At 34.4% G+C, this 27,666-nt stretch overlaps 1 protein-coding gene across 10 annotated transcripts in view; it reads right to left on the reverse strand.

The window, feature by feature from the left end:
• Positions 1-27,666, reverse strand: part of XRCC4 (X-ray repair cross complementing 4) — a 317,922-nt gene that overhangs the window by 223,799 nt on the left and 66,457 nt on the right. For 9 of the 10 annotated variants that reach the window (XR_009611644.3, XR_013556174.2, XR_013556203.2 and 6 more), the window contains exons 4-5: positions 6,828-6,994; positions 216-368 (exon numbers count right to left, since the gene is read on the reverse strand). Coding sequence is in view for 4 of the 10 variants with exons in the window: in XM_060637753.3 (XP_060493736.1) it covers positions 216-368; positions 6,828-6,994 (320 nt within the window). In the remaining 6 variants the exon portion in view is untranslated. The remainder of the gene's footprint in view (positions 1-215; positions 369-6,827; positions 6,995-27,666) is intronic. The other variant, XR_013556206.2, reaches the window with a different exon arrangement.

Here is a 27,666-nt window from a genome sequence, read left to right on the forward strand (position 1 = left end):
TTTGAGGATTTAAGTACAGCTATGACAGTGGGGAGACATGGAGAGATCATGCTGAGAATTCTCCAGCCCACTGATTCCAACAGCCAGAGCATCTCACCGCAGACTAGCAAATGATCTCCTAGGCTACAAAGTTGGCACCTAACTTTCATTAAGTTTGGGAAGAAATTCCATTTAAATTTATGTATCTGTCATCTCAAAACAGACACTCCAAATACCTTTCACGCTCAATGTTCCTTTCTGGTTCTTGACCTTCATTTAACAACTTATGCAAGCTTCTGATCTTTGCTTTCTTCTCATTCAGCACTAGAATAAACCGCTTATAAAGATCAGTCTCCAAAGCTTCCTTAGCACTCACACATTTTTCAAATCTAAAATGTAAATAAACAAATAAATAAATCATGCAGTTTTCTTTAACATTAATATTATTTAACCCAATAGTGAAGATGATTTCAAGAAAACTTTTTAAGGAAAGTATAATTAAAAGTCACTTTTATGGGTTTCCATTGATTTAAAGTTTTATATAGATAATTAAGCAAATAATGAGAATTTATTGCTTATTAATGTTAGTAATTTATGTAGTGAGATAAGGATCAAAATTGGAAAATGATACCAAAAAGCTTTCAAAACATCTAAATGCTTAAATGTTAATAATTTATTCACATCTACGATTTATTTCCAAAAGGATATTTTTTTATGGGAGAAATTTCACACCAGAGTAATTATAGCCTACGTTTTCTGTATTTTGCTAGTATTACTATAATATTAACTGTGATAGTGTTTTGTGATTAAATGATTTACCTAATATGTTTTCCCTAAACAGATAATGAATTGCTCCACAGCAAGAACATGACTTGTAGAGCTGTGTCTTCAATACCAGGCATACTCACTCACATATGCACGTATATAATGAATGCAAATATTTAATGTGAAATTCCTGGAAATGTGAAACACTATGTATCTCCAATTTTAGATACATAAAACATAAAATTTTCTGTCATTTATAATTCTTTCTACACTGTTCAAATAAGTGGACAAAAGACTATACTAATTTTAATCTCCCAGATGTAAGAAAGCTAGTAAGCAGAGACTGCATATGTAAGATTTGTGCATACACACAAACCATGAACACACCTATATTTTAAAGATTCAAATATAAATTATTTCATGTAAAATATTCTTGTAAACGTAGTCTTGCTCTGCCTAGTTTTCTCTTCATTATTTATTTATACTTTTGTTGTTCTATACAGGTATTCTAGTATTTTCATGATATCTGTATTTATGTGTATATATTTCAGATATTTACAATATATAATTTCTTCAGTGAAAACTTAGAAACAAAAATGTCAAAATTTGATACCTTTGATATATATGTCCTTATGCTTTCAACAACCTACCTATCTAGAGATGTAAAGAATTAGGGCCTCTTATGGAATGAAAAGGAACAAAAAGTAGTATAATTTCTGGGAGTAATTATAGCACTCTTACAGTATAGTCATTGCCAAGGCCGTCAACTCCATTAAGGCAGGGTGCAGGTGTGTTTTATTGACTGCTTTATCCTCAGTGCCTAACACAGTGTTTGGCATTCGAGAGATGAGCAGCAGCTATCAGAAAAATGAATAAAGTAAGGGATTTACTATGGACATCTTATAAGGAAATGGAGAACCAGTGATTCTGAAGTTATTTTTCACTCTTTAACAGCTGTTCACCACTGTAATAGTAACATTTTTGATCTGCTTCAGCTTCTAAAAAACCTGTGGTAAATATTAATACAACAGTACTCCTTTTACCAAGCAAAGCTCTTTGAGAAAGATGTATACCAAAAGGTGTAGGGAAAAAAACAGAGCCAAAGCTGAAGAGGAGCTGGTAATACTGATGGCTTATTTTAAGCAGGGATGTCAATGCATTTTTATTTCATATGCAAAGCATTATATAAACATTCTACATAATTTTCTTGAACTACTTTCTAATGTAACATAACAAAAATTTTAAGAGACGAGTAGAATATATGTACCACTAAAATACTTGAGTATATTATAAAATACTTTAAACAAAGGCAAAGTAAAAATCAATTATAAGAATGTACAATAAAAATCTTGTATATTATATAAAGTTTTAGGAACAGTAATCAATTAGTTATTTACCTGATTTAAATGCATACTTAATCTCCATATAAGTCACTTCAATAATTCTTAATTGAAAGATTCTGTGCACGTAACAATTATCAAGCACATTTCAAAACCTTTATTAAAATTAACATTTAGTATAACATATGGATTTAAATGAAAATATCAAAATAAAATATCATATAATCTGTGTAAAGAATACCATCAATCCTAATGAGTAGTATCACAACTACACTGTCCAAGTTAACATGTCTGTGATGGGAGAGCACACAATAGAATAAATGGCATCCCATGACTTCACTTCGCTTGGTTTTAGAAAACCTTAAGGATTTTCTGGCAACTAAACTTCTGATTATCAAACTGGATGTCACTTCCTAGACAAAACTAGGAAGTGGGTGTTGACGAGGAGACAGTATTAATGTGAACAGTTTCAGGACATAAATTTACCCTTAATTATTAATTTATCAACAAATTTAGAGAACACTATCCTTCTATTCAATATTCAGTAACTAAGAGGTATATACCATCTGCCCCATCCCATTTTTAATGCCAATTCTCTCTTACAGCATTATGATGTTACTATGCCTTCCATGTTACTTGCCTCCTGTCAACCTTCCACAGAAAGAACTAGACAGGTATTAGAACATGAGGCCATTTAGTGCAGGAGAGACATGGGATTCATTGCTAAGTCAGTGATACTAAAGGAGAACTCACATACAACTAGATTCCAACTAGATCTCTAAGCAAAAGCCAAACCTAATGAAACCAAAGACAATATCAAACAGCAAAGGAGTAATGATGTTTCATCCTTTCAACACTGACTAGGACAACAGAACAATAATGCTAAGGATAATTATTACCCTAGGACTGACATATCTATAAATTTAGTCAAAAAACAGTTATTAAAAAAAATAAAAAAATAAAGACGTCTGGGGAAAATACTGAATATTCAAAATAAAATATTTCTGCACAGGAAGACAAAGAATCTAAGAAGAACATCAAAACATAACAAAAATAAGAGCAAAAACAAGGGAATTTCATGCAAAAACAAAATCCAAAATAAAACAGATTAAATGATAACCCAAAATAAAACAGCAGCCACATAAATGTGAACATGTGGTATTCAGAAATAGTGCAGTAACTCTTGTATTTCCAATCAGCTCTGGCCAAATTTATATCTAGGTCAGGGTTGTACAGCAAAAGAAAATGTGAATAGAGTTCAGAGAACAAAGAATACTAAAAAGAACTGGAAAAGAAAGCAGTGGTAAAGAGATTTAATAAGCCTTTAAGTACTGAAGAAGATGGTAAACAGCTGTTCCTCATCCTTTCTGATGACAGAACAAGAGGAAATGGCCTTCAACTATACCATGAAGGACTCAGATTACCAAGAGATGGAAGGAAGAATTTTCTGACTGTGACTGTTCTTAAACATTATAATGGGCTACCAAGGGGAGTTGAAGCTATCTCCTGAGGTGTTTAAAAATCAGACTGAATTCATCTGGATATAATGTGATCCTAGCTTGAAGGCAGAGAGTTAAAGTAAAAGAGCTTTCAAGGTCTCTTCTATTCTAATGATTCCATGAGTGTCAACCCCATTCAATCTGCTGAGAACTGCCTCCAATTATAGGTTTAATAACTGTAACTCAGAATAAAGCTGGAGAGTTTCTAACTTGATGTCTGAATGCAAACAAAAGACCTATTCAGTAATATAGAGCTTGAGAGTTGTATTTGAAATTAAATAGGAAAAACAAGTGAACTAATTACAGCTAATAACCCAAGGACTGGCATATAATATTTCTAATGTTTTCTCCTTTATCTAAACTACACAAAATTAAATTGATCCAGTAATGTCACTTGTTCAAAATGGAGCTAAGACTGCAATTAGTAAACAGTTAATAAAAAATAATAGCAAATATATATGTTAAAAGTCTATACATTAAAGCTCATTCTTTTTACTCATACTGTAATTCCTCATTCCTTATTCAAATTTCATTTATTCTCTACTGTCATCCCAAATGGAAATAGCTTTAGAGTTAGTTCTGATTATAATTATACATTTTTAAATAACAAAATATATGCAAAAAAATCCCCACAAAGTAAAAAAAGAAATTTAATCCACAATTCCAGACATACACTATTAAGATTTAATTTTCTCCCTCTACATATTTTCTATCTAAAGATATACTTTGCAAAAACTGGCACTCTATTCCTCCTTTTGGTCAAAAACTCACATTTCTCTTCTTAACATGTCATTAACATTTTCCATGGTACAAGCACATGTGTATATGACTGCCTTTTGCTCATATTAATATCCTATTGTGTATTAAATTTATTTCAGACCTATCTACCATAGCCTCTAAGGGAATTCTCAGCATCTATTTTGTGCTGCTTATCCCCTTAGCTCTCCCATGCATACACAGTCTGAAACAATGATGGGGAAGAAATGATTGGAACATGGATGGACACTGATATAAGAGTATCAGAGGCCACCCAGAAAACTGAACTGTGTCCAGGCCTAACACAACAGTCCCCACTCTAATGATTCTCTAGTTTCTATGTCTTCAGTTACCTAACTTAGTATGTTCACAACCTATTTCTAATTTCTCTAAAGACTCTTGATCAGTACCACTGCTTTATGAAAGCTGGAGATGTAAGTCCTTTGCTCATTTTCCACTGTACTAAGGCTCTAGAGAGAGAACACTTAAGAAAGTACTGCATGGCCAAAACCATGATATATTTATAGCTCCTTAAAATGGCCACTTTCTCCTCTGATAGAAAATAAAACATTTGAGAAATTTGGGAAATAGATAAAGCTACTAATCTAATCTAATAATCAAGAGCCTAGAATTCTCTGGAGCAGGCTAACTTTCCTCTGCTTGAGGGGGAGGAGGGCACCCCAATGACACATATCTTCAACCCCTGAGGAAAATATGTGACCCAGTATTTACACAAAAAGAAGAGCCGGAACATAATAAGACTAGTGATGAGAGATATGGTTGTGCTTTTGATCAAATGGGAAACCTTTTGCCACAATAATGCAAAAGCACTTTCTGGGTAGTTCAAAAATAGGAAATCAAGCATCTGTGGGCTACATGTTGTATACACCCCTCCCCCACTGTCTTACAGCACAGGGTGCATTTGTCTCCACTGTCTCATCTTTGTTCCCTGCTGCTTTCCAGTGTATGGCAGTGTGTTGAATACTGATGAGATAATACCTCTTTCAACCTCTGGCAGACATTTTAAAGCAATTTGTTCAAGTACCAAGTACCCAGTCTGCATTTTTGTGAGCAATTTGTGGATCAAATTTCCTATCATCCTGAGGGTATTCTGATTTTTATATACAATGGCTTATCACAACCATAGTACATCTCCTTTAATTTGATTTATTTTGTATGTAAAATAGAAAAGCATATCCAAACTATAGATATAGACTCCAAAACGTGATTTCTAGCACAGATATATGATAGTGATTCATACTAACATGATTTTAAGGAGATAAGGAAGATCAAAATTAACTTATTTTTCCGTTTGGTTTCTTAATATTTGCAATTTTTTTGGTCTCATTTTTATGTAATTGGAAATAAGTATTAATTCAGAGATAAAAGAAAAAAAGATACTTTCTTAATATAATAACTGAGAGCCAAATATAACCAAGTTTTAGGTGTTAAGTTTACATATCCTGCATTACTCGAATGTGTAGAAACATAATTTCATCTAGTCAACATCCTTTTCACAAACATACACTGACAGTAGTAAACCCTTCACATTTTTCATGTACTCTCACATTTACTTACCAATGTCCCCATAAAACAATCTTAGGGGTTGTCCTGAAAAGACTCTTAAGTTAGCAAATTGTTCTTATGTTTTAGAGCTACTGGTTTGAATGAAAGATAAAAAATCATCTACTGGATATAATGGGTGTAATGATAATATTCATTATTATATACATTCCATAAAACTCTTTCAGATGTCACCATGTATATATGTACAGACACATGCATATGATAATGTCTCCGGAGACATACAAATGTTCACAACATACATTTTATTTCCTTCAAACATCTTTTACATAACAGAGTAATAAAAAAATACCTCTGGAGCAGCCTAGATTATGAATGTTATACTTGAAAAAATGCATAGAGAAGAAAAGTGGCTTTTTTCATTGTTTAAAAACTAAGAGGCAAAATCAGGAAAATAATATATTCCAAAGGTCTTATCTTGCATCTTTTTAAAATGTCAGTAGTATGAATTTTCAGTGAGCAAAATAAGTCTCTATCAGGAGCCAAAGTGCACAGCATCTGAAATAGTTACCATTTGTGTAGACATTCCAATAAGAAATCAATTGTGCATACTGACACTTCATGTCTCTTTTATATTCATTATTAATCTTATAATTTGAAATAAATCTCAAATATCAACATCCTAAATTTTGATTAATATTAATGGATTCTGATTCTCACTGCCTGATTACCACTTACTGTTTGTTAGTGTGCTGATGCCACCAAGTACTAATGACCAGAAAGTGTTAATGTACTACTATAATGTACAGTAATAACCAATAGTTTGGTTTGATCATATTAAGTAAAGAGTTTACTTTAAATACAGGCTAGTCTACATATATTATAAGCTTACAAATCATTAACATAAAGCTATAGCAATATAAAGAGCTTAGTATTTTTATAATACAAGAATATTAGCACACACCGTCCTTGAATATCATTCCAATCTCTCAGAAGCCTTTCATTTTCCTTCTGCAGGTGCTCATTTTTGGCTTGGTTTTCCGCAATGGTGTCCAGGCAATCACAAATAAGTTTCCTAATGACCTCAGCTGGACTTGCAACTTTCTCTAGATTGAAGGAACCAAGTCTAAACTAGAACAAAAGGAAAACATTATTAGTTAGGGGAGAAGATCAAAATCAAGCAACGCAGTTTTAAATATACATCATTTCTTCTGAGAGGGAAGAAAGTGTAAGATTCAAATACAGTGCATTTATCAAATATAAATATAGTGAAGAAAAACTGGGCAATTTCCTACCTTCTTACTGAAATTTATCATAGAAAACAACATATAACCCAAGAATAACTTGTATAAGTGGTAAATCACTCTCCCACCTCCTACTAGAAAAGAAAACAACTGAGTACATATAAGCATACAACCATTTGTTTGCTACAACTTAATGTAAGTCCCTACTCAAAGTAAGAAAAGGAATTGTACACAGAGATTTATACTGTAGTTTCTGTTAATAGTGATGATAACAGAATAACTGACACAATCTATTTCTAAATAAAGAGCAAAATTTTAGTAATAGTTAAGAGACACGCATGGTTTCAGGAAACTGATAAACCCGGTATTTACTTATGTATCAAAAACCAATAATGTGTTACTATAAATTACAAACAATAATATCAAATGTCAAGTTTGTGTGCTTCTTCATAAAGGTAAGACTTGTGAAGATATATTCTCTACTGAAAGGCACATAATAAAATAGTATTAATACAGTTTCATTATATATATGGAATTTAGGAGGGAAAACAGCTTCTCCTCATTTGGTAGATAAAGATCCTGAAATATAGTGATTTAATCAGAAATATTCTTACTAGTAAAATTAAAATTATTGTAACAACTAAAATAAGATTTTAAAAATAGTAATTACTATATAGTTACTATGCCCTGCAGCTGAAATTTAACTCAAGCATAACACAAATACAAACTCCTCTAATCATCACCAAAACAAAACTATTATGTCCACATTACAGATTAGTAAACTGAGGTTCAGAGCAGTAATCTAATATACTGAAGGAATAAAGTCACAATCATACTATGCAATGCTGTTACGCTGTTTGCTGACATTAAAGGATATCCTAATTAACAAACTAGTAAGAGCAAGAATTAGGTTCAGAAACCACACATAACTCTGAAGAGAGATTCTAACGGGATGGAGTTTGGGGCAGAAGTGGGAATGAAACTGAGGGTTTTTAGTTGTTTTTGGTATTTTTTGGGTTCCTAGATCAGTAATCTACTATGACACTCATCTATAGGAACGTTTCTAAAATGTCTCGCTTTTCAAAAGATTGTTTCTATAAACGTGTTATATTCAAACTGAGAAGTATTTAACAGTGATTGGTAATTCTGAGAAAAAAATCCTTATTATTCAATGTACAAATAAAGCTGCAAGTCAGTGAAGTGAATATCCAATATTTATAATAGGTAGCATTTTATAAGACATTTTAGTTAATTTATATGATTTAGGAATATTTAGGGCCATTTAGGAATTTTTAGGATCATTTAGAAATAATTTAGGAAGATTCAGGTGTTTAACTCCACAAAGTAAACTGTTATGGATAAATTGTGCTTACTAATTTGCTTTCAATTTTCAGATAGAAAGCATAAATAGATGTCTTAATACCACAGAAAATCTGCCAGAAGGCTTAAATACTGATAATTTCTAGTTGTTGAAAAGCATTCATTTATAGTCACTTAAAATGTAAAGAAAAACAAAGAATATTAATATTCTTCAGTATTATACTACATTTGAAAGGACTAAGTAGTACTGTGGTAGCTACAAAAAAAAAAAAAAAAAAAGTGTATGTATTTGTATGTGTTTTTGGGACCCAAGCAGATCAGATACATCTGCTTAATTCTTCAATTTGTTTCATCTCATCTTTTCCTGTTACCTAACAAAAGAAGGTAAGTCAGATTAAGAAAAAGTGTCTTTATTTCAATGAGTACAGGAAGTTGTAATAGGCTTATATATGTAAGCAAAATTAAGCAATTGAAGTAATGTTTACCAAAAGAGACCTAGAAAAGGTTAAGAATTTTTATTTATTCAGTTGAAATTATTTCAGACTATTTGTCACATCTGATTTATTTATTTCTCATACACTTAGAATCAAATGGCGTAAAAACATTTGCAGTTTTCACATATGAGTCCTTTTATAAGCAGAGGAATTTAAATTAAAAAGTTTTATGTGTGTGAAGCATACATAAATTGAAAGTAGATCTGAGGGCAAAAAAAGAAAATAAATTTTAGCATTTACTTTTTGAAGCATCTGCTAGTATAAACAAACCTAAAAAAATAAAGATAAAGATAACCTATAGAATATAACTTTTTGAGTTGATACAAAACAGAAGAAAAGTTAAGCTTACTGTTAGGTAATAGATTACATTATCAGTAAAGCGTAAACCCACAAACTAACTCTGTATTTCCTCATTATCAAAATTGTCAGCTAGCTTTGACTAAGATGGACATTTTTAGAAGGGGAGAGTTTTTCATCATTTGAAAGTTTCAACAATGACAAAGGGATAATGAATTCATGCCACACATTGATCCTGAATAAAGTAATTGGTAAAATACAAATGCACAAATAAACACAGGCCCAGCCCCCTAATCTTCTATCTTAGAGAAGGAAGAAGGGACAAATTCTAAATGACTAATAACAAGCAACTTCTTTCAAAATACCATTTACGCTTATATATTCAAATTCCAAAAGAGAACTCTTAAATCTTTTCTTGGCTATTCACTTTAGTATAAACCTAAAATGTCATTTCTTCTTAGGAATAAGCAACTATTTTCTGTTTCTACTTTCTAATTATATTCACTAGTTTTTGGACCTTTAAATGGTGTGAACATGTTATTCTAAACAATGGAAATATACAAGAAGTATCTAGAAATTCAATCCAAGAAGAGAAATGTACTTGAAATATTCAAGTTATTTCTTAGAAGAAAAGTTATATACTCAGAGTTCAGGTTCTTTCCAGTGGCCAGATGAAAGAGAATATATAACATTAGTAAAATATACAAAATAAATACTGTGAATAACTACTAACCAATTCCTGGGGAATCGTTTGTGGCTACTGTGAATGTTTCTGAGGAGAGGAGAGTTGTCAAGGTGTGAGTTGATATTCTGCTTAGAATACATCAATTAAAGAATCTGAGCTTTGATACATTATCAAAGTAGTCTAAGTTATCTTGCAGAAGTAATCTTTGCTACTCTCCCAGGAACCAAAATATAAAGCTAAAGGAAAAGGAGGAAAAAAGATACTTGATGTTATTGCTAGGCAAATAAATGATGGTCAGATAGGACCTCATTTCTTTTCAGTATGTGTTTTTAAATTTATTCCTATCAGAGAAAAGTTTAACTGTATCTAGATATGTATACAGTAAAAAAGTAAAGCTTGCCCATTATAGTTTATAATACAGAATGTTTTGACTATTTTAGACAAATACATAGTCTCCAAAAACACCTCCTGAAGGTCCAGGCCCTGGACAGTGTATGACCCCTTTTTAATACAGCAGAACTTGCAGGGGCAAGACACATAACAAGTCAGTAAAACAGGTAAAAGACAAATGCATAGTTACATATATGTAGCTTTGATAATACACAGTTGCAAAATCCAGTAATACAGGAAATCAGTCAAGTTAAATAACAAAAAAGAAGCTGAACTGTATTACTTTGGTCTACTTATGTTAATTATCACTTGCTCATATTTTGGATCAAATATATTTTTACAAAGATTTGTAACATGAACCCTTTGGTTTAGTGGACTATTGAAATGTTTACTTTGTATTTAAATAAACAACATTACAAATGTACTTCCTAAAGCAGTAATATGTCTAAGTTGACAATTGGTCAGATTTCTCTTCTAAACTCTCTAGAACTTAGAAAAGAATATCAATAAGGACTTCTTCTAAAAAGATAAGACAGTTATATATACCGTGAGACCACTAATCTCACATTTCCAACTATTTCCTTGTAATTTCTTACAGCTCATTAAAAAAAAATGTTTAAATGTCTGAAGATGATTGTATGATCAAGCAAGCCTCTGCATATTTTAGATCCCATAGGTTCTTACAATCAAAATGCAATAATCTAAAAGTGAGAAATATACTGAACTCAAATTCTAGTGTTGCAAAATTATTAGAATTCTAAGGCCATGCTATATGCTTTCATATATTAAGTATCACCTAAGAAGTCTTATTTTGGTCTTCGTAACTGCAAAAATCATTGGTGGACGTTAGAGAACCCCTGACAACAAAAACCCCAAAAACGTGTGTAGTAAGAAAATCTCAGAAGTTACTTCTACTTTGAATAACTATAAATGTTCATTCCACTGCTGTCTTAAACCAGATGATGAGTCTTTTAGTTCATGGGAAATACAGTAAAATCTAGATTTATCTCAGCCTAATTAAGACTTAATATTAACAATGAAAAATTATACTACACATGGTTTTAGAATCAACTGAAAATCTTCTTATAGTAACTGAATTGGGGAGAGGGGTTGAGGGCAGGAGTTGTTTATTATTTGCCTGTTACTTTATTTTTGGTATTAGGTGCTAATACATCATGCCTTGGATTCCCTGACAGTCTTTTAATCTCATAATATTTATCTAATCATATGTGTGCGGTATGTTTTTCTATCCTCCACTCGGACATGAAATGGTAATATTTCTTGGCATGGTCTCTTGACCTACTTTTCTTTTTTCTCCATAGTTATAGGGTTATCCACAACCACAGCTTCCATTATTACAGATAAACTGAAAACTGCCAAATGTGTATCTGTAGATGGGGGCCTATCCTAAACCCCAGACTTATATACACAGTTAACTCCCTTTTGGAAGGGTGACAGCAGGATGACCTACACAAACTTCAAACTTCAAATGCTAAAACAGAATTCATTGTCCATCCCTCTCACTACTCAACTAGCTCCTCCCTGCATTTTCCAATAGACATTCACCATTCACTCAGCTATACTTGGGTGGTCTCGTGAGTGAGTATGGACATCTATCATAGCACTACAGTATTTACTCTTTTTCTTTTTTGTAGTAGGCTAAAAGCTGCAAAGGAATAGCAGCTACATATTACTCAGGTTAGTATCCCCATTCTTATACAGTGAAACACAGAATACTTCAGACCTTTTGGTACTATGTATGAGGCATTGGAGACATTGATGTGAGAAAGGAAAACAATGTCTGCTCTCTTAGAGCTTTTCAATGGAAAGAGTTGGTGGCACACAATGATTATAATTTCACACAGCTGTAGAATCAATGAAGAAAATAAAACAGGTAATGAGGTTGCGACTAGAGGGCAGAATATCTTTAAATACGGAAGTCAGGAAATAAGACCTTGAAAAAACTTAGGGGGAGAACACAGGAGATGGGATGGAAAAGGTACAGGAGGCTAGATCACATAGAGCTTTTTAGGCTGCAGCAAGAAGTTGAGAATTCTAACTAACAAAAAGCCACTGGAAGATTATAGGAAGGATAATGACTACTTAAATAGTACACAGCATTTCCTCTAAGACTGCCCCTGATTATCTCAAACTCTTAGTACTCATACTGTGTAATCCTTTCCCCTTGAGTGTGGGCAGGTCTGTGTCTTACTTCTAATAAACGGAATACAGCAAAGGTGACACACATCACTTCAATGATTAATTTATATAAGATTGTAAAAGCCATCTTGCTAAGGGACTCTTTCCTTGTTGGCTTTTATGATGCTAGCAGCCATGCTGGAGAAGCCCATGCAGCAGGAAACCAAGAGTGACAGCGGGCAAATAATCATTTAAAAACCAAGGGAGGCCTCTGACCAACAGCCAGTGTATTAGATGGGTTCTCTACAGACACTGAAACAATAAGACGTTTATACATATAAGAAGAGACTAATTCTAAGTAATTGGCTGACATGATTATGAATGTTGGCAAGTCCAAAATCTGCTGGGTGAACCAGCAGGCTGAAAGTCTAGGAAGACTCAATGAAATCTGTTGGCAGATTTCCCTCTTGTTCTGGCGAAGTCAGTCTTTTGTGCTATTCGGGCCTTTAACTGATTGACTGTAGCCCTCCCTTATTTGGAGGGCACTCTGCTTTATCCTAAGTACACTAATTTAAATGTTAACCTCATCCAAAAACCTCCTCACAGAAACATCCAGAATAATGTTTGACCACACATCTAGGCACCCTAGCCCATCCAAGTAAACACATAAAATTAACCATCACAGCCAGCAAGGAACTGAGGCCCTCAATCCAACAGGTTACAAGGAATTGAATTGTGCTACCATCCATATGACCTTAAAAACAGACCCTTCAGCTTAAGATGAGACTCCAGCTCTGGCCAAAACCTTGATTGATTGCAGTTTTCATACATCCTAACAAAGCCTTGCCTGAATTTCTAACCCATGGAAACCATGAGTTAATAAATGTGTATGGCTTCAAGCTGCCAAGTTTGTGATAACCTGTTACTCAACAATACGTAGTACAAATATGCTTTAATATTACCAGTCTAAAAACAAAAGCAAAACAAAACAAAACCTTCTTAATGCCGTATCTCTCTGATTCTAGCTACTGTTCATTTGTTTCTATCCTAGCGCAATTTCTCAAAAAATACATGTAGTATTTGTCCTGCTTCCAACAGTTACTACCTACACATGGGTTATGAAAGTTTAAATTGACTAGAATTAAAAACTGAGCTTCTCAGTAACACAAGCCACATTTTATGGCTCAATAGCCACATGGGGCTAGTGGTTGCTGTATTAGATAGCACAGACCTAGAATCTATCATCCCAGAAAGCTCTTTAGCATAGCATCGATCTGTTTCCTCATTTTATTACATCCCATTTTCTCTTAAATACTCCAATGTATAAAAAGGCTTTTTATAATCTGGCCCATGACTACCTAATTGCAGCTCTCACCATTCCCCTAACTTTGCTATTGCTAGCCACTTGCTTTCTTTATATACTTGACCAGGTCAATTATTCCCATAGGTAATAGACAGCTTCTCCCAAATGTAATGGTGCTCCTCCCAAATGTCTGTCTACACCCTACTTCCTACAACTTGTGAATATGTTAGTTTCTACATGAAAAGAAACTTTGAAAATGTGTTAAGGACATAGACCTGGAGATGAGGAGACTATTGTGGATTACCTGGGTCAGCTCTATCTATACACATAAATCTTTAAAATCAGAGAACTCCCTTTCTCAGGTACCATCAGAAGGACATGTAATTTGAAAAGAGGCACAGAAAGATGCAAAATTTCTGGCTTTTAAGACAGAAGGACACCATGAACCAAAATGTGGGTGGATTCTAGAAGATGGAAAAAGGTAAGGCAATGGGGTTCTTCTATAGAACTTCCAGAAAGAAACACAGTCCTGAAGACACATGAATTTTAGCTGAGATTACCTGTTTTGGACCTTTAATCTACAGAAACATGGGATAGTGAATTTATCATGTTTAAGCTATTGTTTGTGGTTATGTGTTACCATAGCAATGAAAAATGAATATAGTGTATCAGGGTCTGGTAGGATGAATAATTGCCACCCCGTGACACCCACATCCGAATGCCCAGAATCTGTGAATATTACTTTATATGGAAAATTGCAGATGTGATGAAATCAAGGATCCTGAGATGGGGCTATTATCATGGATTATCCAGGTGGCTCAATGTAATCACCAGGGTGCTAATAAGAGGAAAGTAGGAGATAAGACTGAACAAAGACTGTGATGATAAAAACAGACTCTGGAGTGATGTGGACAAAGGCCAAGGAATGCTGACAGCCTCTGGATGCTGGAAAAAAAAAAAAAAAAAGGAAACCACAAAGTTTGTGGTACTTTGTTACAACAGTAACAGGAAACTAACAGTCTTTTCATGTTCCTCGAGAATGTTCTTCTACCTGAATTTTATATGCCTTCCTCCTATATTTTATTCAAGGCTCCGTTCAATGTTACCTCTAGAGACTTTCTTGACTACCCTAACTATGATATAAGCATTCCAGAATCCTCCAAATAGTCCTACAAAGAAATGCCAACAGTACAAGTATTAAGAAACAATATTTTAGGGGCGCCTGGGTGGCTCAGTCGGTTGAGCGGCTGACTTCGGCTCAGGTCATGATCTCGCGGTCCGTGAGTTCAAGCCCCGTGTCGGGCTCTGGGCTGATGGCTCGGAGCCTGGAGCCTGCTTCTGATTCTGTGTCTCCCTCTCTCTCTGCCCCTCCCCCGTTCATGCTCTGTCTCTCTCTGTCTCAAAAATAAATAAACATTAAAAAAAATTAAAAAAAAAGAAACAATATTTTATGATCTCTACAGCAGTTCTCATCATCTTACATCATTTTATTTATACATGGTTATTGTCTCCTTTCCCCATGCTCACAACAGGGATTCAAAATATGTTCATTAACTGAGTGAATACTTGGTAACAATGCTGCAAATATTTTTTTGGTTTGGAATATTACTTCTGTAAGTAATGCTCTATAGCATTTACATTTTAATGTATTTAAAACCTAAAATCAGTTTCCTTTGGGGTGCCTGGCTGGCTCAGTTGGTACAGCATGCAACTCTTGACTCTAGGTTGTAGGTTCAAGCCCTACACTGGATAAGTTTACTTAAATAATAAAATCTTAAAAAAAAAAAAAAAAGTTTCCTATTAAGGTCTTTACAAATCAGAGAAGTAACTATTCACCTATATTTTAATTTTTAATTTCTTTCTCCAAATACATAAGAAATGTTTTCTCACCATTTATTCAGTGATCTATTCTCTCCCTATAGATATAAAATGCCACCATTATTAGAAACTACATATTTACTGGGGCACCTGGGTGGCTCAGTGGGTTAAGCATCCAACCCTTGGCTTTGGCTGAGGTCATGATCTCACAGTTTTGTGAGCTCGATCCCCCTGTCAGGCTCTGTGCTGGCAAGTAGATCCTGCTTAGGATTCTCTCTCTCCAGCCCTCCCCCACTCATGCTATCTCTGTCTCTCTCAAAATAAACAAATAAACCTTAAAAAAAGTGTTGAAAAACAGAAAATACATATTTATGTATAGTTAAATGAGTTTCCTATTCAGTCTCATCAGTCACTATTCTTTTACTAGTGATAGAATGCTCTTTTAATTATCATAGTTTTATAATAGGTTTTATTATTAAAGACAGTAAGTTCCATCGCACAATTCCTTTTCAGCATTGTATTGTCTAGTTTGCCAAATATGTCCCAAGAGCTTTGACTGTGAATTTCAGACAAGGCAAAAAACAAACGAAAAAAGCAACTAAAAATTACTAGGAACTTTGCTTGGAATTACATTCATTTTCAAATTATTTTATAAGGAATGAACTTATTTCCAATATGAATTAACAGTGCAATTCCTCCATTTAGGACCATTATGTTTCTCCATCTAATCACTGGTTATTTTTATGTCCTTTGGTTAAGTTTCTCATTGTTTATTTGGGGTTTTATGTTTGTTTGTTTGTTTGTTTTATTTTTAATCAGACTCCCTACACTCCAGCTGATAAGATCATCAAATAATCTATAGGTAAAAATAGAAATTCAACTGCTTAGTCTTATTTTTTATTATTTTTGATACTTTTGTCACATCAAAACAATTATACGGTATACGGGAACCTTAAAATCTCTATTTTAAAAGTTGTTTTGTTTTTTTTTTATGTTTATTTACTCTTGAGAGAGACAGAGACAGAGCAAGAGTGTGGGAGAGGCAAAGAGAAAGGGAGACACAGAATCTGAAACAGGTTCCAGACTCTGAGCCTTCAGCATAGAGCCCAACACGGGCTCGCACTCAGGGACCGTGAGATCATGACCCGAGTCGATGTCAGATGGCCAACCGACTGAGCCACCCAAGCACCCCAGAAATCTCTACTTTAAAATCCCAATACTGAAATTTATTTTCAGTGGGTCCAGCACAAGCAATGGTGATTGCTGTATTCAAAATAATGACTTCTCCTATAGAAGATTTTACATATCTAAGCACTGATCATGAAGGATTTTGCAAATGAACCACAATAGAAAGAGCACGTAAGGGCACAAAAACCTCCGTTCTCTTAAGTCAGTAAGAATTTGATTTCTCTTTTAAAAACAAGTGATTACTTTTACCCAGTAGCATTCCAGAGCGACTATTGACAGAGAAAAATCTCACTGGGGCTGGGATCACTGCTGTCACTTTGCTTTCAAGGCCTCACAGAAACAGTAAGCAAGAGAACACTGGACAAAACTTACGATAAAATATCATGCTATGGGACACTTCGGAAATGTAACTGTTAATAAACCATAGTATAAAATGTCATAGATCATTTATTTCTGAACTTAAATCAGTTTATCCTGTTAAGGAACAACTGTTCAGGTCTCTGATAACATTCTCCAGGAAAATTAAAACAGTAGCATCTTATATATTTTTTTCTGATTATAAAATTCTGGCCTTTTGTCGTTTAAAAATTTCAGAAACTTAAGGTAAACCAACCCTCCCTATCCTGCCCCCAAAGCACTGAAGTATAGTTTTTGATGAAATAGCATGACTGGTTAAAAGTCATTATATTGACATCGGAAACTTTTTAGACACAAAATATTTTCATAAAAACTTACTGTGTTAACTATAACTCCAATATCCTTAAAATCAATTATCATAAACTAATATACTCAAACTAGTGATCCTTAAAAAAATCACAGAAGTATCAAGTATCTTTAAATTCTCAATTTAAATAAAATGATACAATATGACATAAAAGACAAAATACACTTATTTTTCTGTATGGTTTATGAATTTATTTCAAACTATTTTTAAAGTTCAATAATTATCTTTTTAAACCATGGATTAAAAGTTCTTCTGCCACATTTTTTTCATTCAAAAATATTTACTAAGAATCCTAAAAAAACTTTACTTATAGTAATTCAATGGCAGATCTCTAGCAAATAAATCTCTATCCAAAATATTTATACAGAAAAGTAATAATATTTACTTTGATCTATTCCCTTATATATCTAGAGACAAGATAAAAACAAATTATTGGGCTAAATAACATTTTTAAATTTTCAAGGTTTTTTTTTTTTTTTAAGTGAATAATCAATAGGAAAGCAGCCTATAGGGTGTAAAAATTATTATCTTTTGTACTTGAGAAGTGAAGGGCACAATGGATGGGAACACAATATTTAACTGAATTTTCTTGCAAAGAAAAATGTAATTAAGAATTAACATTAAGGTAGTTCCAATTCAGGTAATGGCAAAGTAAGTTGTATTAGACTAACCCTCCTGGAGGGTTTAACTTTGAACCCAAAACCAAAAAACAAAACCTATCAAGGGATTGGAGAATGACTGAAAGCAGACAGCAACCAGAAGGTACTCCAACAAGGTGAGACCCATGTTTCCTTGGGGTCCTCACAGGGCACTCTCCCCTGTAGTAGAGCTCATATAAAACAAGAAGAAACCATAATACTGACTTGAGGTATCAAAGAATAAAATTCATATAACACACACACACATACACATACACACACACACACACACAAATAAATAGATGGAAAATAAGAGAAAATATAAGAAAATTAGAGGAAAAGTACAGTACAGGATCAGTTAAAATCCACATAATAGAGTTAGCCAAAAGAGAAAACAAAACAGAAAAAGAATTTAAAAAGCAGAAGAAATATATGAACTGAAATATTTAGATTTCCAGATAGAAAGTTCACTAAGGCCCCAATACACTGGATTTTTTTAAAAAGACTCATATCAAGATGTAACATTAAATTTTGGAACATTTGGGACAAAAAGAGAATACTAAAAGATTCCAGAGCAATAAAAAAAGTTACATGTGAATGATCAGGAAGTGAAATGGCACTGGATTTCTATAGCAATGCTGGATACCAAAAATCAACATTTTTATGTCTTCCAAATAATAAAGAAATATTCAGAGAATATGTTCCATCAATGTGATGAAATAAACCAAATTATATCAAAACATTTTTTAATAATAGTAAGTGACATTTATTGAGTACTTAGTATGTTACAGGCATTATATCAGTTAACAGAAAAGTCTCTCTGGGGCCAATAGTAATAAATTCAGATTTTGAGCTTGGCTCTAAGACTAAAAGAGTATAAGAAATATATGAAGTATATAGTCAGTAAATTTCTATAGAATCCTATGGGAAAACTTGAAATTCAATGAAATATTCTTTCTTTAGTTTCTACTATGTCTATGTACAAGGCAATCTACGTTATACAAAGATAAGCCAAAAAGATTATCTGTTTTACATAAATGTAAAGAGAGTAGTATTTTTTAAATTTTTTATATGTTTTTATTTACTTTCAAGAGAGACAGAAACAGCACAAGTAGGGGAGGGGCAGAGAGAGAGGGAGGCACAGAATCTGAAGCAGGCTCTAGGCTCTGTGCTGACAGAGGGGCTTGAGCTCATGAACCATGAGATCATGACCTGAGCCATAAGTTGGACGCTTAACCAAATGAGCCACTGAGGCGCCCTGAGAATAGCAGTATTGTATAAGACCTACAATGTTAATAGATTAATTTCAGAAAACTCTAGGGTCATCTGGGTGGCTCAGCTGGTTGAGAGTCAGACTCTTGATTTCGGTTCAGGTCATGATCTCACAGTCATGAGACTGAACCCCACTGCAGGCTCCACACCAAGCATGGAGCCTGCTTAAGATTCTCCCTCTCTTTCCTTCTGCCCCTCTCCCCGCTTCATTCTCTCTCTCTCTCTCTCTCTCTCTCAAATAAAATTAATTAATTAATTAAAGGGGTACCTGGGTGGCTCAGTCGGTTAAGCATTCGACACTTGGTTTCAGCTCAGGTCATGATCTCAAGGTTTAGTGAGTTCAAGCCCCGCACTGGGCTCTGTGCTGACAGTGCAGAGCCTGTCTGGGATTCTCTTCCTCTCCCTCTCTCTGCCCCTCCCCCATTCATGTTGTCTCTGTCTCTCTCAAAATAAATGAATGAACTTAAAAAAAATTAATTTATTATAAAAAGAAAAATCTATATAAACCATCATACTCAACCATGAATTTTGAGCTTTTAAAAGCTCAAGGTAAAAATGTAGCCAGACAAAAATTGTGAAATACTGCAGTACTAAAATTAGTTTCAATGAAATAATGTCGCTATTGCATGAAATACCAAATGTTTTGTGGTAACTATGTAAATAAGTCATGTTACATAGAATAGCACCTTGCTGTTAAGCAAATATTAAAAGCAGAAACCTAGTTTTAGTTAAATCCAAAAGAAATCAGTTGTTTTGGCATACTGTTGTTGCATTTCTGTGACCTACTTCTTATAAAGCAGCTCTCAAATGAGAATACTTACTCATTGCCAAAACTGTCCAAATGGTATAGCAGTTACTGTATTTTGACAATATAATAATTTCAATTTATTCAATGGGGTGCTAAGGGATAAATCCCTAAAACTAAAGTGAGGGTACAGTGGAAGAAAGGGTAGCAATCTGAAAACAGAGTATACAGTGAGATACAGAGTTATATGAAGAGTTATAGCCAAGGGGAAATAATGTCAGATGCAAAATGAGTATTTCATACATTTTTTAAAAGGATAATTTTTCTCTGACTGTATGACTCAAAAGGTCAGATCAAAGACGTATGTTCAACTATGAGAAATGTTTTGCCACTGTCAAGGTTATAATTTATTAAGGGAGAAAAAAGCATTCCCCTTAATAGTTCAGAAAACTGTAGAATGTAGACTCTTTAAAAATTACAATGATTTTATAAATCAGTGTTTGGCTATAGACCGAAGAAGGAGGCCACAATGCCTGGTGTGCCTGTCACATACAGAGCTCCTTTTGGGAAAGGTAGCTCCAAAGAGTTTATTTAATTTTTAAACAGGTGGGTGAGCTTCAAGTTTATGGCAGTCTTTTATAAATTCATGCTTTGGATAAACTCAAATTTGCTACCCAAGCATTACTAACTGGATCAAGGCACAAGCCAAAAAAAAGAAAAAAATTACATAAGGATTGATTATGAGGATGGCTTTTGAAATAAACTCTTCCCAAAGGGATTCTATGTACTAAAGGACAGTAAATGTCATATTCCATGTCCCCTTAGAATTACCAAAGTGGTGATTTTAAGCAAGCAAAACAAAGACATTCCCATGAGGTTAGGTTGCTTTCCTAAACTGGACAGAGCTAAGATTTCAGTTCATCATACAGCAGTCACAGGAGCTAGAAACCAGGCATTACTGAGTGGCCAAAAGAGGTGGTTTTCCAATCTGTACCTACCTTCCCCTTAACCCAAATACTCTCATTTGTATGGTTATTCCTAACATACCTCTATCCTCAAATCTGTATACACTTCCTCTTACTGATCTTAAGAAAACTGACCAATTTGGCTCTACAATCTAGAAATATTTTCTGCAGTTGAGTATCTATTAGACTGGCTACCTCAAAAACAAATTATTTAACATATGTTTAACTGAGATTTTCATTTTTAACAACTATAGATCTTAGCAACATCTGTGCTTAATGAGCATAAATTCAAAGTCTAAATTCTGAGGTTGTCAATGTAACAATTAAATTGGCTGTAAGTCAATTCCTAGACCTAAATGTCTATGGAAGACTGACAACCAGATTTAAATTCTGATTGTTCTTCATCCATGTCTTTCTTCCTATGCGTATCTTCCTCTTAGCTAAAGCTAAAAATAGGAAGAAAAATAGAATATGTTATAAAATACCCTAAAAATTTCAGATTTCCTTCCATATTTTATCCACATTCTTTGTACTTAAATGGAAAACAAGATATACATGAGATAAATACTATAGTCTAGATGAAGTTCCCTTACCAACAAGCAGTGACTAATCTTTGAACTTCAAAATCTTGGGACAATGCTACTGCCCAATCTATCTATCCTAGTTCACAGGTATTATATAGATGGTATTTAAGAAGATAAACTACCATATAGCCTCAAGGAACTGTTCATTCTTATAATTTAATTCAACCAACGTTTTTGAGGAACTTTTCATGAAATACTAATACACACATCAAAGCAACAAAGAGGAATAAAGCAATGTCCACCTCTGCAAAGAGATTTATATGGAGGAGACGTATAGGATATACCCATTATATATGATGAGAAGTGTTATAAAACTGTGCTCATTAGTATAGTATTCAATATTTTTCACAAGGACATCAATCCCAGGATAAGTATATTTTCAGGATAATAGTAGCAGCACGAAATATTATCAAAATACCAACATATAGGACCATATTCAGACTCTCAATAGCAAGACTGACTAAAGTGTGATGATTCATTGTATGTGTCAACTTTATAGGGTCACTGCATGCCCAGAGAGCCAGTTAGACATTATTTCTGGGTGTGTTTGTGAGAGTGTTTATGGAAGAGATTCAAATTTGAATTGGTGCAATTGAGTAAAACAGATTACTCTAAACAATCAGTTGAGGGCCAGAATAGAACAAAACAGAGATGAAAGCTGAGTTCACTTTCTGTCTGCCAACTTGAGCTGGGACACAGATCTTTTTCTGTCCCCAGTACTTCTGGTTCTCAAGTCTTCAGGCCTGGGCTGGAATCTACACCATCAGCTCTCTGGCCTTCAGCCCTTTGAACTACACCATCAGTTTTGCTGGATCTCCAGACTTCAATGTCAGATAGTGAGACTTCTCAGGCTCCATAATTGTGTAAGCCAATACCTTACAATGTCTCTTTACCTATTGACTTTATTTCTCTGGAAAACTCTAATACAGGTAGTATTTCAGTACTTGCAGCCTTACAGAGTCTATGGTTATATCCTAAATTCATTTCCTATATTCTCCCATTATGCCCTGGACATCCTCTGACCAAAAAAAAAAAAGTTAGGAAAAGAACTACTTCTTTTCAGGCTTTTTGTTCTTTCCACCCCCAGCCCCCATCACGGGTATGGACTGAACATTGCAAATAACAAAATAAAGAAATACTAGAACAAAATCTAAAAATAAAACCAGAGAGTACTGAAAATAATGACTATAGTTAGAACATATACACAAAACAATTTCTTGCAGACAACTAACATCATCACTATTAACTATCAATGAAAAAAGATCAGCCCAGAATGTTTTGAACCTGTGAGATCAACACAAAAACAAGATCACAAAAAGAATTTGTTCACAATTTAACGGAGAGCAAGAAAGAGCAATGATGCAAATTTTTCCATTGTTATTGTCTCATCAGTGAGTAACCTAGAGGAACCACCCTGTCTTGGATTAAATACGACTTCTTTCTCATTGCCAACAACAATCTATGATTCTTTTTAACATGAGTAGCAGCTACCTCTATTTCATGCAAAAATACTTTTGTGCGATATTGGGTATATGTGTATGTGTGTGTGTGTGTGTTTAATTAGTTCAATATGACATTTCTGAAAAAGAGAACTAAAATATGCAGAAGAAAGGCCATCCTCAAACCCTAATGGGACAATTTAATTACAAAGAACACTATAAACTTTTCCTCCTAGATTTAGATATATTCAATAAGCCCATTTATACTGTCATGTTTTAATCCAACCATAAAGAGATACAATAAAAGTTCCATTAATCATCAACACAGATGAATTAAATACATAATTAAATACATAATTCTCCAATAACCAAAGCCACCATTCTCAAAAACACCTTAAAGACTCACAGTGTAGACGTGCCTAGGTAGTTTAGTCGGTTAAGTGTCCCACTCTTGATTTCAGCTCAGGTCATGATCTCAGGTTGCATGAGATCAAGCCCTGTGTTAGTGTCAGGCTTGGTGATGACAGAGCAGATCCTCCTTCAGATTCTCTTCTCACCCCATGCTCACATGCATTCTCTCTCTCTCTCTCTCTCTCTCTCTCAAAATAAATACATAAACATTAAAAAAGAAATCACAGTTTAAGATGCTCATTAATGACCAGCAATGGTTAGGATATCTGTTCAGAAAATTTATTAATATTTACTGATGGATGGATACCCACAAACAAAAAGCCTTTCAGTATCTTGGAAAGAAAAGAATCAGAGCCAATTGGAAGCCCTACTTTCCCTCTGTTCTCCAGAACACTGAACATATAACCTTGTCAGGGCAGTCCCAATTTTCACACTCCCATGAAAGAATGGAAGGATCAAGACACTGAAAATGTTGAAGGAATTCCACAACTACTATACACCATCATAGTACTACAATGGATTATTTGGAAACCAAAATAACTCTAGTGATTCATTTGTGGTAGAGAATAAAGTTTTAAGATTTTTCAATAGTGCTGAGAGTTGATATTTTCATCTGTATTGCCTTTTGAGCAAGTCTATGGGCACATAAAAATTGGTGTGAGGGTACAATAAACACCATTGAAATCAATTTCAAAGAGTGCCTAATATGTGTTAGAAATTGTGTTTGAGTGGGGTGGGGGGGGTGCCTGGGTGGCTCAGTGGACTGACTCTTGATTTAGGCTCAGGTCATGATCTCATGGTTCATAGGATAGAGCCCTGCATCAGGCTCTGCACTGACAGTGTGGAGCCTACTTGGGATTCTCTCTCTGCCCCTCTCCTGCCCTATCTGTCTCTCTCTCTCTCTCTCTCTCTCTCTCTCCCTCTCACTCTCTCAAAATAAATAAAAAGAAAGAAAGAAAGAAAGAAAGAAAGAAAGAAAGAAAGGAAGGAAGAAAGAAGCAATTGTGTTAGAGGCTGAGAATGAAAGTATAAACCAAAAATACTTCCTGTCCTCAGGAAATCACAATTTGGCAGGAGGAAATGAAATGCAATCATCCAAATAAAATACAACAATTTTGAAAAGAATTAATGGGAGGAAGTTAGGAAAATTATGAACCATCATGCTAAGAGCTAAGACTTTCAGCCTTTATTCTCAAGGTCAGGGCTTGAGAATCAACTGTCTTTAGAAGCCGGGAAGGTAAAGTAAAAGAATAAAGCTTATGGGCTGGCAAACTACAGGATGCATTTCCCTTCTACAGGGGGAGCTACTAGGTAGTAGTAATAGATTGTTGCCTGGTGGAAATGTGGGCCAGATTACTCAGATTTTTTAATTTTTCAAGAAAGACTAGAAATGTAGATTTTTATACATAAGCTCCTGATTTTGATAGTTAGAAACTCATGTTAAATTTTTTCTAGATGTAAGTGCAAAACATAACATGTCTATAGGCCATATTTGGCCTTCTGCTAAAGACAACAAAGTGGGGCTTCCAATGACTTTTAAGCAAAATAATGTGATTAGATTTGCATTTTAGAAATGTGTCTCTGGCAGTAGATGAGAGTAGGGAGGGCCAGAGAAGGAAGATCACCTATTTGCAAAAAAGATAGTAGACTTAAACCTGAGCCACAGAAAAAGGCACACAGATTCACTTCAGTGATAAGACCTGAGGACTAGGCCACGTGTAAACTGAAGGGAAGGAGCAAGGAAATAGAGGAAAATGAAAATACAAGAGTGTGAGTGGGGGCACACACAGGTCTAATAGAGTGAATTCAAAGAGGGGTTGGAAGGACCTGATGGAAAAACTTAAGCTTAGAACAGAATATTCTTCCTTTTATGAAACTAAAGAAGGAATGACTACAGACATATATGAAGATGGAAAAAACAAACTGAAATAATACACATCTAATAGTATTCTATTATTTTAGAGGTAGGCACTAAGATGACCCTCAAGAATTCCAACCTCCAGAGCACATGCCCTGTATAATCCTCTCCTTTTGCATATGGGTGAGAACTTGTAGATTTAATGAGATATTCATTCCCATTAGGTTAGGTATATGGCAAGGCTGACTTAAAAAAAGATTATTCTGGTTGAGCCTGATCGAATTAAGTGAGCCCTTAAAATGGATTGAGATCTTCTTCAAGAGCAGGGATTCGACTTGAATGAAATTCCTGTTGTGGGATTTAAGAGAGAGGGTGTCACGAAAATGGCTTCTAGGAGAAAGGACTACCTTTGGCTAAAAGCCAGCAAGGAAATGAATGCTTGCCAACAACCACCACCTGAGCTTGGAGGCGGAATCTGAGCTCCAGGTGAGAATGTAGTCTGGCTGACACTCTGATTCCAGCTTTGTGAGACCCTCAGCAGAGAACCCAATTGTGCCACAACAACAGTAAACTAATACACTTAGTGAACAGAAAATCATTTTGTGAATGAAACAAGTCATTGTTTTAAGATACAGCTGGTAGAACTTCCATGAATTAGTGTCGGGCTGAATACATTTTCTAGCAACTTTGGTCTCATCAAGTTTTATCCAAGTGTCCCATCAGGTACAAAATGATTCACTAGAAAGAGAAATAGCTGCTTGTGTTACATAAAATATTGAGTTCAATACTAAAGGAGGTGGACACTTCCAACTAGGTTTTCAGAGTATACTTCCATGAAAAGACTACAGAAGAAAGTAGCCACAAGCAGCAAACACACAAGATGCCAAGTCACTGCTCCCCTGGTAGTCTACAAACATGAAAAATGTTATCAAGTAATTCCTGACAATTTAACACCTTCAGAAAGCTCTAGTCATCATAATTGCTATAAACAGAATATATGCAAGTTTCTCCATTTAGTAAAATAAATACTAAAAATTTCTACTAAAATTCTAAAAACAAAAATCATGTATGCATGCCAAAAGACTAACATATATATCATAAAATTATTTCAGAAAGGAACGCCTGGGTGGCTCAGTGGGTTGAGCGACTTACTTGGGCTCAGGTCATGATCTCGCAGTCTATGAGTTCCAGCCCCACTTCGGGCTCTGTGCTGACAGCTCAGAGACTGGAACCTGCTTCAGATTCTGTGTCTCCCTCTCCCTCTCTGACCCTGCTCCACTCATACTCTGTCTCTGTCTCTCTCTCAAAAGTAAACATTAAAAAAAAATTTAATTATTTAGAAAGCGTTTCAAAAATTATGGTAGAAATAAAAGCTATGAAAGAATAATAGTATTACTGCAGTCCTCTTGGCATTTAATCACTTAGTCTTTTGAAATCATTCTGTTTACAGTCATACTTGCTTTCTGGTTTCCACAGTAATAAACACACAGCCTGTTTATTTTAAATATTCTATCCCGAAATAAGAAGCTTTTTTTTTTCTCAAAATCATACTTCACACTAACCAAGCTCCCAAGCCAAAAAGAACACAGGAGACCAAATGTGTAAAAGACAAGTAAGCTCCAGAATGAACATTATCCAGTCTTTAGACTTAGAGAAGAAAAATGTCAAACTCCAGCTGTTCTAACTTAATAGGAGAGCCCAGATTGGCCTAGTCTTGTCTCTTGAGGGAGACAAGCAGTCTATGACATAATGTGTCCGTTTTGTTCATTTTACGTTAGCAAGCACTGCATTGGCTTCATGTTTCATCTCTTGTCAACTTTCAACTCTCTTTCCCTAAAGACAACAAAGAAAGTTCTCTTTACATTAAAATAAACGTCTATTCCAAATCAAGGGATATAAGAAAATCAAACCCTGAGAAAACACAATTGAAAATTTAGAGTTGTCTCCAAATAAATACATTCAAGGAGGTATTCTTTGTATGGTATGCTATATCCAATCAGCATATATTCTAAACAGAACAAAAGTACTTCCCTTTAAATCTGGAAAAAAAATTTATGAAATCATACACAATTTTAAAAAGGAAATAAACTATGAAAAAATAACTTTTTCAAGAAATAAGAAAATAAATCTGAAACATATTCCTTTTAAAATAAAAGCATAAGGGGCGCCCGGGTGGCTTGGTCAGTTGAGCATCCGACTTTGGCTCAGGTCATGATCTCATGGTCCGTGAGTTCGAGCCCCGCGTCGGGCTCTGTGCTGACAGCTCAGAGCCTGGAGCCTGTTTCAGAT

The sequence above is a fragment of the Panthera onca genome, chromosome A1, assembly GCF_046562875.1.
Source record: "Panthera onca isolate mPanOnc1 chromosome A1, mPanOnc1 haplotype 2, whole genome shotgun sequence".
Lineage (NCBI taxonomy): Eukaryota > Metazoa > Chordata > Mammalia > Carnivora > Felidae > Panthera > Panthera onca.